This window comes from Rana temporaria, unplaced genomic scaffold (assembly GCF_905171775.1).
Source record: "Rana temporaria unplaced genomic scaffold, aRanTem1.1, whole genome shotgun sequence".
Lineage (NCBI taxonomy): Eukaryota > Metazoa > Chordata > Amphibia > Anura > Ranidae > Rana > Rana temporaria.
The window spans coordinates 1-15,311 of record NW_024404549.1 but is presented as its reverse complement, the minus strand read 5'-3'; the positions used below and the strand labels follow the sequence as shown (position 1 = coordinate 15,311).

Below are 15,311 nucleotides of genomic sequence, written 5' to 3'. Positions count from 1 at the left end.
TAAGATAACAGAGGAGAGTTCAGGGGCTGCTGAAAAAAAAAACGCCCAACTTCTCCTAAACGTCCGTTTATCAGCAGCAGTCTACATGAGGCCATAAGCTTCTGGCTGCTCGGTACAAATAATGCAGGCTGTATTGCAATCCTCTGGCTGCACTGTACCCTCTTGGCCATCTTGCACAACTCCTGGCTGTACTGGGCAAACTTCTAAGCAAGATTGCATTCTCCTGGCTGCACTGCACTTGTTAGAGGGGGGTTACCTAAACCCCACAGTCATTTCTCCTGTGTAGCAAGATCAGTTACTCTCTCAGTCCCACAATGGTTGAGCTTCCTCCCAACAACTCCCTTCTGGCTCTGCTCAGTCAATGGATACAGCTCTCTTTGATAGGCCCCCCCAGATAAGCATAGCTGGGACCTCAATGTCTTCAAAGGCTCCTCTGCCCTTCACTCTGCCCCTGCACAGGGGTCCCCTTCTGAAAGACTGGACACAGGAGCTCCCTCTTGCTGCTCAGGCCTCAGACTACTTATGGGCTCTCCCTCCACCTTCTGGACACACCTCCCAGTCTCTGGATACCAGCGCTCTTTGATAGGCCCCCAGCTAAGCATAGCTGGGACCTCAATGTCTTCAAAGGCTCCTCTGCCCTCTCACTCTGCCCCTGCACAGGGGTCCCCTTCTGAAGGACTGGACCCAGGAGCTCCCTCTTGCTGCTCAAGCCTCAGACTACTTATGGGCTCTCCCTCCACCTTCTGGACACACTTCCCAGTCTCTGGATACCAGCGCTCTTTGATAGGCCCCCAGCTAAGCATAGCTGGGACCTCAATGTCTTCAAAGGCTCCTCTGCCTCTGCACATTGGTACACTCCTGAAGGACTGGACCCAGGAGCTCCCTCTTGCTGCTCAAGCCTCAGACTACTTATGGGCTCTCCCTCCACCTTCTGGACACACCTCCCAGTCTCTGGATACCAGCGCTCTTTGATAGGCCCCCAGCTAAGCATAGCTGGGACCTCAATGTCTTCAAAGGCTCCTCTGCCTCTGCACATAGGTACAATACTGAAGGACTGGACCCAGGAGCTCCCTCTTGCTGCTCAAGCCTCAGACTACTTATGGGCTCTCCCTCCACCTTCTGGATACACCTCCTCAGGGATTGGCTGGAGTAGCATAAATATTCAGGCTTCCTGTTCTGCTCTCCCTCCAACTATGCTTCCAGAACACTGTAGAGAACAGAGAGAGTAGCAGAACCGCAGCTTGTGAAACACTGAGCAGGCCTAAGCAATCAACCCCTTCTCCACTGTTTACAGAGGCCCAAGACTAAATTTACCTTGCAGCCTAAATTGAACTAGGAGGGTGCTACAAAAAGAAAGTTTTCTGATTAGATATTTCAATGTATAATGACCTCTTTCGGAAACCGGAAGTGCATATCATCGACTTACCTGTTTCAAATGGACATGCAGATATGGATTTTTCTTTTCGTCTCCACCTGTGCTCTGAGTACCATGACTTACATATCTGGTGATCTTTGTAAGGACGTTGATGTGGTGGACTGGTATCCATCACTTTAAAAGCCTTTGCTGCTGCATAGAAAATGGTTTCATTGTGTCTGGAGTCCCTTGGCATGTGGTCGTCGTGCACCACCCAAGCTCGGAGGGCGGCGTAGTACACGTCTATGCTGTGCTGCCTATCGTCACTCCTGTAGACCATAACACTGGGAAGCATCAAGTCCACCAAGCGGCTCTGTAGCTCATGGACGTGTTTCTCGTTCTTCCAGGACTTCTTAAATACTACAATGCCAGTTCTAAACTCTGAGGAAGCCACAACATCCATGTGCACCGTGCAAGGCCGGGTACACAGATAGTTCACGGAAATGTTTGCATTGGCAAGAGTCTTTGGAAAGTTCTCAAAAGTCACATAGTCTTTGTTATTCAAGTATTGTTGGGATTGTTTGGTTACGGATGTTGTCTCCTTGGTGGAGCACCAGAACGGGATCTAGAGGAGGAAGAAAAGCGATTTACTTTACAGAATGGATTAGTCATTAAAAAAAGCAAAATTCTAAAACAATTTAAAGACAATTTGATGCATACACATGTAAAGCTGCAGTCTAGTACAATTTTTTCAGGCATACAGCACCGGTCTAATGAAGTATATATCCCAGGTCCAGAGAGATCCATGGTGATGTCGGCTTCCCCCCACAGCTGTGATCTTCCAGCAAAAGATGGACAAAGGGCTTTGCCTTTTGTTCTCCCTTTCTGTCCCCTCGGCCATTCAAAAGACTCCTAGTATTAGTCTCATAATGCAAGGCTTCCTGTGAATGGAGGAGGGACGCATAACTGACAGGGGGGCTTCTGCAGTGATCTGCCGCTTCACTGCTCTCACCTAAGTCTGGAGGATATGTCATTCTCACCTAGGTGATAAATATAAAAGTTAGGGGCCAACGATCATAGGAAATACTTACTTATTTACTATGAGTGTTGGCTCCATCTAGTGGCTATAATGTGTTATTTTCCTGATTTACTCTACAGGTATTCTGTAGCAATGAAAAGCATTCAAAAGTAGGGGTGCAACGGATCAAAAAAATCACGGATCGGATCGATCCTCGGATCAGGAGTCACGGATCGGATCATTTTCGGATCAACAAAAAAAAAAAAAATAAGCCAAATCTTGTTACACCCACCTAATCACTATCATTACCCTGGCGTCACCCCCCTCCACCCTGGCGTCACCCCCCTCCACTCTGGTGTACAGACATGCTCCCCAGGTGATGGTGTAGCTCCTACCTGCAGGTGCAGAGCTCACCGATGCTGTCTCCACATGTCTGCAGGCAGTTCCGGGTCTGTAGTGAGCGCGCTGAGGCGGGGAGGCGTGTCACGCTGTGCTCTGACAAGCACACGGGGGTGGAGCAAGATGGCCGCCGCTCCGGAGCTAGGCCTAAGCCGGGGACTTTCCTACGGCCGAGGCTCCGGAGCGCTCCGCGGATCGCGTGGTGTGCCGATCTGAACAGGGTGACCCGTTCGGATCACGGATCGGTGACGATCCGTTGCACCCCTATTCAAAAGCAGGGAGGGAGGAAAGGGGAAGGAAAGGAGGAAAAAAGGGGAAGGGCAGAAAACATAGGGAAAGCACTCACATTCGCCACATCCGTATATGGTAGAAAGGGAAAAACAATTGCTAAGAATAGTAACTGATGGTCGGACTTTGAGGCAAGACGGAAGTAAGTATAAATAATATAGATTTATTACAAAATTTGAAAATATATACAACAATAAAAGATACATAAAACCATATGAAATAGATATATATGGAAAAAATCCTCTGAAGTCGCCTAAGGCCCCATACACACGAGAGGATTTATCCGCGAATACGGTCCAGCGGATCGTTTCCGCGGATAAATCCTCTCGAGGATTTCAGCGGATTTCTCTGCGATGGAGTGTACTCACCATCGCATTGAAATCCGCGCCGAAATCCTCTGGCGATGACGCGGCGACGTGCGCGACGCTGTCATATAAGGAATTCCACGCATGCGTCGAATCATTACAACGCATGCGGGGGATCCCTTCGGACGGATGGATCCGGTGAGTCTATACAGACCAGCGGATCCATCCGTTGGGATGGATTCCAGCAGATAGATTTGTTTAGCATGTCATCAAATATTTATCCGCTGGAAATCCATCCCAGGGGAGAAATATCCGCAGAAACAGATCCGCTGGAGTGTACACACCATAGGATCTATCCGCTGAAACCCATTCGCTGGGATTTTTCAGCGGATGGATTCTATCGTGTGTATGGGGCCTAAGCGTTTCGCCATTGGGCTTCCTCAGGACAAGACAAAGGGGATTTTTGAAAGTGTATAAGTATTATTTCACAATCTATGGCACCACGGTGGATGTAACCCTCCAGAGTGTACATAGAGCATTCCACAGGGGTATATGGAAGTATCAAAAACGAAAACGGTCTTTCTAAAGATTCCAAATGAATCAAGAAGGGAGAGAAGAAGGGGTGTGTATCGACCATCAGTAGCAGGATTAAGTTGAGCCTGCACTGAGAGTCCACTACTACCCAGAAAGGAAAGGGGCAGTATAGAGCGTTGCCAAATAGTTGGCAAGAGATACACCCAATCTAAAGCCAATCCAGTGGTAGTTGGGGTCCTTCCATATAGTAACAAACAGCTAACTCCATACTACTGTAGTAGTAGTTGGGGTCCCTCCATATAGTAACAAACAGCTCCCTCCATACTACTGTAGTAGTAGTTGGGTCCCTCCATTTAGTAACAGACAGCTCTCTTCATACTACTGTAGTAGTAGTTGGGGTTCCTCCATATAGTAACAGACAGCTCCCTCCATACTACTGTAGTAGTAGTTGGGGTCCCTCCATATAGTAACAGACAGCTCCCTCCATACTACTGTAGTAGTAGTTGGGGTTCCTCCATGTAGTAACAGACAGCTCTCTCCATACTACTGTAGTAGTAGTTGGGGTCCCTCCATATAGTAACAGACAGCTCCCTCCATACTACTGTAGTAGTAGTTGGGGTCCCTCCATATAGTAACAGACAGCTCCCTCCATACTACTGTAGTAGTAGTTGGGGTCCCTCCATATAGTAACAGACAGCTCCCTCCATACTACTGTAGTAGTAGTTGGGGTCCCTCCATATAGTAACAGACAGCTCCCTCCATACTACTGTAGTAGTAGTTGGGGTCCCTCCATATAGTAACAGACAGCTCCCTCCATACTACTGTAGTAGTAGTTGGGGTCCCTCCATATAGTAACAGACAGCTCCCTCCATACTACTGTAGTAGTAGTTGGGTCTCTCCATATAGTAACAGACAGCTCTCTCCGTACATAGCTGAGGCCGGCAGGATTAATTTGTAAATAAAGGCGGCATTCATATATATCATGCCAATCTGCAGTGAAGAGATGATGTGCTGTAACCTCTAGCACCCAATCAGTGAGCAGTATTACTGTACAGTAATCTCTAGCAATCAATCAACAAGAAGAAATGATGTGCTGTAACCTCTAGCAACTAATCAGTGAGATGTAATGTGTGTTGTAACCTCTAGCAACCAATCAGTGAGCAGTATTACTGTTCAGTAATCTCTAGTAATCAATCAACAAAAAAAATTGTGTGCTGTAGCCTCTAGCAACTAATCAGTGAGCCGTAATGTGTGCTGTAGCCTCTAGCAACTAATCAGTGAGCCGTAATGTGTGCTGTAGCCTCTAGCAACTAATCAGTGAGCCGTAATGTGTGCTGTAGCCTCTAGCAACCAATCAGTGAGCAGTATTACTGTACAGTGATCTCTAGCAATCAATCAGCAAGAAGAAATCATGTGCTGTAACCTCTAGCAACTAATCAGGGAGCTGTAATGTGTGTTGTAACCTCTAGCAACCAATCAGTGAGCAGTATTACTGTTCAGTAATCTCTAGTAATCAATCAACAAGGAAAAAATTGTGTGCTGTAGCCTCTAGCAACTAATCAGTGAGCCGTAATGTGTGCTGTAGCCTCTAGCAACTAATCAGTGAGCCGTAATGTGTGGTGTAGCCTCTAGCAACCAATCAGTGAGCAGTATTACTGTACAGTGATCTCTAGCAATCAATCAGCAAGAAGAAATCATGTGCTGTAACCTCTAGCAACTAATCAGTGAGCTGTAATGTGTGTTGTAACCTCTAGCAACCAATCAGTGAGCAGTATTACTGTTCAGTAATCTCTAGTAATCAATCAACAAAATTTTTTTGTGATGTAGCCTCTAGCAACTAATCAGTGAGCCGTAATGTGTGCTGTAGCCTCTAGAAACCAATCAGTGAGCCGTAATGTGTGCTGTAACCTCTAGCAACCAATCAATGAGCAGTATTACTGTACAGTAATCTCTAGCAATCAATCAACAAGAAGAAATCATGTGCTGTAACCTCTAGCAACAAACCAGTGAGCCGTAATGTGTGCTGTAACCTCTAGCAACCAGTCAATGAGCGGTAATGATATGCTGTAACCTCTGGCAACCAAATCGCAATCACTGCCTGATCGGATACAATAAACTGATTTAAGTCTAGCTGTATTTATTGTATGTCTCAGAGCAGGTGGAGAGCAAAATTGCATGGGGGGGTGGGGGCAAGAATTTTTTTGCCCGGGGTCCAATCAACATTAAAGACGGCCCTGAAAATACTCATATTGATTAGGACCTGAGCCCCAAGCATCTACAGCAAGATCAGACAGCAGGAACGCTCCTGGACATAATCCATATAGGGGGCTTTGTTAGCTTGGACTGATAGGATTTGTGACTAATTAAACTAATGGTAGAGGGTCAGAAGAGGGATATTATCTAAGAAATGAGCCGAATCTGTCTTTCAAGTGGATGACTAATTGAAGAGTAGTAATAACAGGGATTACAATCCAGAGGCTGAAAGATTAGCAACAGAGCTCTGGGAAACGAGAATCTTCCAAACACGCCGCGTGCCAGAGCCACAAACACGCGCTTCCTTGCAATCATCCAAGAATTTACTATAGACTAGTATGGAGAGGGGGGGGGGGGTTCTGGGAAGGATTCAGAATAAAATCACAATGTTTAGAAGATATTCATGATACACTAGCCATTTATTTATTTGAAAAAAGGGCCACGTCTTTTTTTTTTTTTAAATCCGGGAATTAGAGACAATCTCCCTACACCCCCCCCCCCCCCCCCCCCCCCCCCCCCCCCCCCCCCCCCCCCCCCCCCCCCCCCCCCCCCCCCCCCCCCCCCCCCCCCCCCCCCCCCCCCCCCCACCCCCCCCCCCCCCCCCCCCCCCCCCCACCCCCCCCCCCCCCCCCCCCCCCCCCCCCCCCCCCCCCCCCCCCCCCACCCCCCCCCCCCCCCCCCCCCCCCCCCCCCCCACACACAACAATTCAAGGCTTAAATGAGGTCTATAGGGAGCCTGCATTACCTACACCCCGCTCCCACAGCTCCACGCGCATCTCCCGCCAGCCCCTCTCTGAGCACACTAGACAGTAGGCAGTCCCCAGGCATCATCCTCTACAATGTGGGCTACCTAACCCAGCATTGTATGTGGAGAGGCAGGCATGGCCACTGCGCGTCAGGTGATACTTTAAAGCCCTGTACCTACACCCGATCGGTCCATCCGATGCGAGCCGGTCTGAAGGACCGTTGTCATAGGTTAACCGATGAATGAAGCTGACTGATGGTCCATCGGAACAATCGTGTCAGAACGTGGTGACGTAAAACACAACGACATGCTGAAAAAAACGAAGTTCAATGCTTCCAAGCATGCGCTCGACTTGATTCTGAACATGCAAGGATTTTTAACCCGATGGATGTGCCTACTAACGATCGTTTTTTTCCCATCGGTTAGGACAGGGTTTGACAAATTTGCTTGGAATCTAGGAGCCAGCTAAAAAAGTTAGGAGCCAGAAAACGCACCCCGTCCCGACGAGCTTGCGCGCAGAAGCGAACACATACGTGACCAGCGCCCGCATATGTAAACGGAATTCAAACCACACGTGAGGTATCGCCCGCGATTGGTAGAGCGAGAGCAATAATTGTAGCCCTAGTCCTCCTCTGTAACTCAAAACATGCAACCTGTAGAGTTTTTTAAACGTTTGCCTATGAAGATTTTAAAGGGTAAACGTTTGTCGGCATTCCATGAGCGGATGCAATTTTGAAGCGTGACATGTTGGGTATGAATTTACTCGGCGTAACATTATCTTTCATAATATTAAAAAAAATGGGGATAACTTTACTGTTGTCTTATTTTTTAATTAAAAAAAGTGTAATTTTTTCCCAAAAAAGTGCGCTTGTAAGACCGCTGCGCAAATACGGCGTGACAGAAAGTATTGCAACGATCGCCATTTTATTCTCTAGGGTGTTAGGATAAAAAATATATATAATGTTTGGGGGTTCTAATTAGAGGGAAGAAGATGGCAGTGAAAATAGTGAAAAATTACATTAGAATTGCTGATTTAACTGTAATGCTTAACTTGTAATACCAACGGCCACCACCAGATGGCGCCAGCTCACACATCTGGTGGTAATAACTTGTAACCAGCTCACTTTTTTTTTTTTTTTGCCCACCTTCCAAGCCAAGTCGCCAGGACACTATTTCTAGTCGCCATGGCGACCTGGCGACCGGGATTTGTCGACCCCTGGTTAGGAATCCATCGGTTAAATTTAAAGCAAGTTGGCTTTTTTTTAACCTAAGGTTAAATAACCTATGGGGCCCACACACGATCGGTTTGGACCGATGAAAACGGTCCATCAGACCGTTGTCCTCTGGTTAACCTATCGTTGTGTACCTAAGCCTCGTAAAACATGATCGGGATGGATGGGAGGCTTTAAAATTTTCCGTTGACAACATTCTGTTGTCGGATTTTCCGATCGCGTTTGGACAAAAGTCCAAAGTACAAACACGCATGCTCGGAAGCAATGCTCTCCAAACACAACATAGAAGCAGAAGGTGCCCAAAGGGTGGCGCTAAAGAGCTGAAAAACGATGTAGTACGTAACTACGTTCGTGTTTGTTGGCCGACAATTGTGTGCCGTTTGTATGCAAGACACGTTTTTGACCAACAAGGTTTTGTCTGCGGAAAAATCCGATGGTGTGTATGAGGCTTAAGGGTGGATATCCACTAGTAAATGTCGAAACTAACGTTCATATGAATATTGCTCTGAACATTTTGTGCAAAAATTTTTTGCATATTTTTCGATTGAACAAATGTTGTTCTAAATACTTCAAAATTGTACGTTTTTTAACATCCGATTTTGGAATAAATATAATATCCCGAACAAAAAACACATTTAGCCCTGGTTCACATTGATGCGATTTGACATGTCAAGTCGCATGCCAAATTGGCGGCAATTGGCGGCAATGGCAGCGTCCAAATCGACGCCGCAAAGTTGTTTCTGTACTACTTTTGGCGATTTCGGGGTGCGATTTCCATTGACATCTGTGCAGAAACCCGCACAGATGTCTCTGAAATCACCCCTGAAGTCGGGACTGACATGCGGGAATGAAATCGTCTGAGTTCAGCTGAACGCGCATGATTTCATTCCCGCAGTCAGTGTGAACCTAGACTCACAGATATTTGTTAGAGAAAAATGTTGCCATCCTGCTCCTTCAAATTTTCTCATCGCTGCGGCTGAAAAAGAACGCAGATTGAGCCCACTTTAGGGCTGCACGATTCTGGATAAAATGAGAATCACAATTTTATTGCTTAGAATAAAGATCACGATTCTCGCAGCGTAACATTATCTTTCACATTATACAAAAAAATTGGGCTAACTTTACTGTTTAGTTTTTTTTTTATTCATTGAGGTGTATTTTTTCCCCAAAAAAATTGAGTTTTAAAGAACGCTGCGCAAATACAGTGTGACATAAAATTGTGCAACGACTGCCATTTTATTTTCTAGGGTCTCTGCAATAAAAATATATATATATATATATATATATATATATATATATATAATGTTGGGGGTTCTAAGTAATTTTCTAGCAAAAAATACTGATTTTAACTTGCAAGCAACAAGCGTCAGAAAAAGGCTTAGGCCCCTTTCACACTACTGCGACTTCAAAGTTGTGTGAATTTACTGCGATTTCGCGGGCCGCGATTTGTGACCACGATTTCAGGAATGCCTGTGTAAGTGGCATCAAAATCAGATCAAAGTGTAGGGACTACTTTAAAGTCGGCACGCCTTAAAGTCGTGCCAATATGAATGGTAGTCATTGAAAATCATGGAGAATGACTGGTCGTGTGATTTTGCAGTCCAAAATCGTGGGACATGTAGTATAAGTGTGAAAGGGGCCTTAGGCTGGGTTCACATCTAAGCCACATGCGGCTCACAGCCGGGGGGTCCGGCATGTCCCTGTTCTCTGTGTCGGGCATGAATCAGGGGCACATTTTTGCATGAATTCGGCCCTGAAACTGAGCCAAAGACGCACAGGACTTCTGTGCAATCCGCTTTGCAGCCGCCCCAAAGTTATGTTAACCAGCGCCATAGAGAGCCGGTCACAATCTCATTTGCAGACCGAAGTTCATCCCTTTGATCTAAAAGAACTAAATGATACAATGTTTCTTTTTATCTCTCAGCACTGAGCAATTTTGTGATAAACCTTGCCAGATTAACCGCTTGCCGACCAGCCGCCATCATTATATTGCGGCAGGTCGGCACGTTCCTGGGAGCTGTCGTAGCTGTACATCGGCCCTTTAAGCATGGATAGCAGGGACGCACACACCTGCTGCACTGTGAGGGGACCGATGCGTGTGGCCAGCGCTCGCGATGACCGTCTGCCACACGTGATCGTGGGAACGAGAGCCAGAACAAAAACGTGTGTGTGTGTGTGCGTGTAAACACACAAATCCCTGTTCTGTTCAGTGAGGAGAGGAGAGGCAGATCGTGTGTTCCTTCTAGCTAGGAACAACGATCTGTCTTCTCCTCTAGTCAGTCCCATCCCCCAACAGTTAGAACACACACTGAGGGAACACAGTTAACCCCTTGATCGCCCCCTAGTATTAACCCCTTCCCTGCCAGTGACATTTACACAGCAATCAGTGCATTTTTATAGCACTGATCGCTGTATAAATTTCAATGGTCCCAAAAATGTGTCAAAAGTGTCCGATCTGTCCGCCACAATGTCGCAACCCCGATAAAAATTGCAGACCACCGCCATTGCGAGTAAAAAATATAATAATAATAAAAATGCCATAAAAATGCTATAAATCTTTCCCATAGTTTGTAGACGCAATAACTTTTGCGCAAACCAATTAATATACGCTTATTGCGATTTTTATTACAAAAATATGTAGATGAATATGGATTGACCAAACTGATGAAGAAATTCGATTTTTAAAAACATTTTTTGTGTTATTTATTATAGCAAAAAGTTACAAAATATTGTTTTTTTTTTTTCAAATATTGTCGATCTTATTTTTGTTTATAGCGCAAAAAATAAAAACCGCAGAGGTGATCAAATACCACCAAAAGAAAGCTCTATTTGTGGGGAAGAAATACGTACATTTTCTTTGAGTACAATGTCGCATGTCCGCGCAATTGTCAGTTAAAGCGACGCAGTGTAGAGAAATATCTCACAAGACTAAAGGCTGTAAATAAAGCAAAAGGTGGTTCAACAAAATACTGACACAAGGGGTGATCGTTCACCAACCATTCTGTTTTTGAATTCTTATTTTTCTGACATGTTGTTGCAGCACTGAGTAAATACAGCTGGATAAAATATAAACTGTGTGGGGCAGATCCACAAAGATCTGCCCCGTCACAGCGTATCTGAGATACGCTACGCCGCCGTAACTTACTTTTTTTGGTTTGAATCCTGAAAGAATTTGCGCCGTAAGTTACGGCGGCGTAATGTATCTCTCGCAGCGTAAAGGCGCGGAATTCAAATTGGCCGGGTAGGGGGCGTGTTTCATTTAAATGAAGCGCGTCCCCGCGCCGAACGAACGGCGCATGCGCCTTCCCTAAATTTCCCGCCGTGCATTGCGCTAAATGACGTCGCAAGGACGTCATTGTTTTGACGTGGACGTAAATGACGTCCATCCCGATTCACGGACGACTTACGCAAACGAAAAAAAAAAAAATCGAAATAAATGTTGGAACGACGGCTATACTTAACATAGCGGGTTTAACTATACGCCACCAAATAGCAGGTTTAACTATACGCCGAAAAAAGCCGACTAGAGACGACGTAAAAGAATGCGACGGCCGCTCGTACGTTTGTGGATCGTCGGAAATAGCTAATTTGCATACTCGATGCGGAAAACGACATGAACGCCACCCAGCGGACGCCGAAGAATTGCATCTTAGATCCGAAGGCGCACGAAGACGTACGCCTGTCGGATCTAACCCAGATGCCGTTGTATCTTGTTTTGGAGGATTCCAAAACAAAGATTACGACGCAGGAAGAATTTGAAAGTACTATTTGGAAGTACTCTCTTTGTGGATCTGCCCCGTCTGTCCTTCATTTTAGGCTGCAAAGCAACTAAAATGTGATCATTTTAAAAAGTGTGATTGTTTTCTATACCCACTGTATTTATTCCAAGTTACGTATCCGGGGTATTTATTCCGAGTTACGTATCCGGGGTATTTATTCCGAGTTACTTATCCGGGGTATTTATTCCGAGTTACGTAGCCGGGGTATTTATTCGAGTTACGTATCCGGGGTATTAATTCCGAGTTACGTACCGGGGTATTTATTCGAGTTACGTATCCGGGGTATTTATTCCGAGTTACGTATCCGGGGTATTTATTCCGAGTTACGTATCCGGGGTATTTATTCCGAGTTACGTATCCGGGGTATTTATTCCGAGTTACGTATCCGGGGTATTTATTCCGAGTTACGTATCCGGGGTATTTATTCCGAGTTACTTATCAGGGGTATTTATTCTGAGTTACTTATCCGGGGTATTTATTCCGAGTTACGTATCCGGGGTATTTATTCCGGGATATTTATTCCGAGTTACGTATCCGGGGTATTTATTCCGAGTTACTTATCCGGGGTATTTATTCCGAGTTACTTATACGGGGTATTTATTCCGAGTTACGTATCCGGGGTATTTATTCCGGGATATTTATTCCGAGTTACGTATCCGGGGTATTTATTCCGAGTTACTTATCCGGGGTATTTATTCCGAGTTACTTATACGGGGTATTTATTCCGAGTTACTTATCCGGGGTATTTATTCCGAGTTACTTATACGGGGTATTTATTCCGAGTTACTTATCCGGGGTATTTATTCCGAGTTACGTATCCGGAGGTATTTATTCCGAGTTACTTATCCGGGGTATTTATTCCGAGTTACGTATCCGGGGTATTTATTCCGAGTTACTTATCCGGGGTATTTATTCCGAGTTACTTATCCGGAGGTTTTTATTCCCATGTAGTGAGTCAGCCCACAGCTGTCTGATGCCCTTTGTATTCTTCTAATGAATGTTAACACAAGTCCAGTCCCGGAAAGGAGGATTTTCTGGTTCAGTTATTCAGGACAAAAAACAGGAAAATTTCCAGAAAAAAAAAAAACTATTCCAGGGGAAACCTGCAATGTGTGTATGTTTGGAAATAAGGAACGTGTCGTCAGCAATGAATGTCAGTGTACAGGATCATATAGACTCCTATAGGTAGGTACATGGTCAGTGTACAGGGATCATATACACATCCTATAGGTAGGTACAATGGTCAGTGTACAGGGATCATATACACATCCTATAGGTAGGTACATGGTCAGTGTACAGGGATCATATACACATCCTATAGGTAGGTACATGGTCAGTGTACAGGGATCATATACACATCCTATAGGTAGGTACATGGTCAGTGTACAGGGATCATATACACATCCTATAGGTAGGTAGGGAGCTGTACATGGTCAGTGTACAAGGATCATATACACATCCTATAGGTAGGTAGGGAGCTGTACATGGTCAGTGTACAGGGATCATATACACATCCTATAGGTAGGTAGGGAGCTGTACATGGTCAGTGTACAGGGATCATATACACATCCTATAGGTAGGTATGGAGCTGTACATGGTCAGTGTACAGGGATCATATATACACATCCTATAGGTAGGTGGGGAGCTGTACATGGTCAGTGTACAGGGATCATATACACATCATATAGGTAGGTGGGGAGCTGTACATGGTCAGTGTACAGGGATCATATATACACATCCTATAGGTAGGTGGGGAGCTGTACATGGTCAGTGTACAGGGATCATATACACATCATATAGGTAGGTACATGGTCAGTGTACAGAGATCATATACACATCCTATAGGTAGGTGGGGAGCTGTACATGGTCAGTGTACAGGGATCATATACACATCCTATAGGTAGGTAGGGAGCTGTACATGGTCAGTGTGCAAGGTGTGATGCGGGTGATTCCAACCAGCAGAGTGACTGATCTACATTATGACACACAGGAGTCTGATCACCAATCAGGAAATCACACAACTCATGTACCAGATCTCTCTCTACTACTACACCATGGAGACACAGATACAGACATATATATATAGGGAGAGAGATATTGGATCTAGTCCCAGATAGAGATATTAGACATAGAAGACATATGTGATCAGGCAGGCACCCTATAATGAAAGCAGGAGAAGAGGATTAGATGGGTGTCAGTGTGTCCTCACTCACCATGCACAGTATGAGGAGGGATCCCCTGACATGTTGCAGCCCCTGATTGCACGATCTCCCCACCATTCTTCCTCCGATCACTCTTCTTCCTCTCTTCTTCTTCTGCACAGGGGAGGGGGCGGGGCCAGGCTGCCAGGTGGAAGCAGGGTGAGTCTTGTGTACTCAGGCAGGTGTCACATCGATCTTCCCAGCCTCTCCCCTGACACCTGCTGGCGGCCTATGTGTACTGCAGCACGGCTTATTATTAGCACGCTGACGTATCGATGAATGACAGACACACAGGAAGAGTGACAGCAGAAAAAAGAACAAGTGATCCTTAAAGTCTGCAACTATTTAATCTTTCATCCCAAGCATGTTTAACCATTGAAGGACCGAGCCTCTTTCTGAGATTTGGTGTTTACAAGTTAAAAACTGTTTGTTTTTTTGCTATAAAATTACCACCAAACATTATTTTTTTTCCCTAACACCCTAGAGAATAAAACGGCGGTTGTTGCAATATTTTTTGTCACACCGTATTTGTACAGTGATCTTACAAGTGCACTTTTTTTTTGGAAAATATTCACTTTTTTTAATAAAAAAATAAGACAACAGTAAAGTTTACCCAAATAGTTTTTTATATTGTGAAAGTGATACGCCGAGATATTAATACCCAACATGTCACCTTCAAAGTTGCGCCCGCTTGTGGAATGGCGACAAACTTTTACCCTTAAAAATCTCCAGAGGCCATGTTTAATCAATTCTAGAGGTTGCATGCAGGGCCGTCTTTAATATGGTTTGGGCCCTGGGCAAACATTTTTTTGGGCCCCCCCTCCAGCTTATTTTGGGCCTGGCTGGTTCACATGTATGTTTTGGCGGTCCTCATTTGTGCAGGCACAGCAGCCCATTGATTTGAATGGGCTGCCATGCCTTTGTTTCCTGCAGAAAAAAGGTGCATTCAGCATTTTAAAAATACAGTTGCCTTGAAATCCATTCTGCTTTTGCACCATGCTACTTACCTGCAGTTCTTGCACACACAAACGCACTGTTTTTTTAAAAGCGTGACCTAAACGTCTAAAAATGCAGCAAGTTTGACAGTGCGGAAACTGCAGATAAGTCACAGCAGAATGGACAGACAGTGCTGTATTTCAGTGCTTGATGGGCATAGACGTGCCGTGTGCGCAGCCTATTACATGAATGGGCTGCTGTGCCTGC

General features: G+C 45.4%; 1 protein-coding gene across 1 annotated transcript; it reads right to left on the bottom strand.

Annotated features, from left to right (window-relative positions):
- Positions 1 to 1,328: 1,328 nt before the first annotated feature.
- Positions 1,329 to 14,307, bottom strand: LOC120922177 (protein sel-1 homolog 3-like). Its single transcript, XM_040334647.1, has 2 exons — positions 14,121 to 14,307; positions 1,329 to 1,979 (listed from the first exon to the last, which is right to left on the bottom strand). The coding sequence occupies exons 1-2, from the start codon at positions 14,184 to 14,186 to the stop codon at positions 1,344 to 1,346; spliced, it is 702 nt and encodes a 233-aa protein (XP_040190581.1). The 5' UTR covers positions 14,187 to 14,307; the 3' UTR covers positions 1,329 to 1,343.
- Positions 14,308 to 15,311: the final 1,004 nt, after the last annotated feature.

Excerpts from the sequence above, each read along its gene's own strand:
- LOC120922177 (XM_040334647.1), bottom strand. The coding sequence starts at position 14,186 with ATGGTGGGGAGATCGTGCAATCAGGGGCTGCAACATGTCAGGGGATCC. Across the intron at positions 1,980-14,120 it reads CCCTCCTCATACTGTGCATG|ATCCCGTTCTGGTGCTCCAC; the intron begins GTGAGTGAGGAC and ends TTCCTCCTCTAG.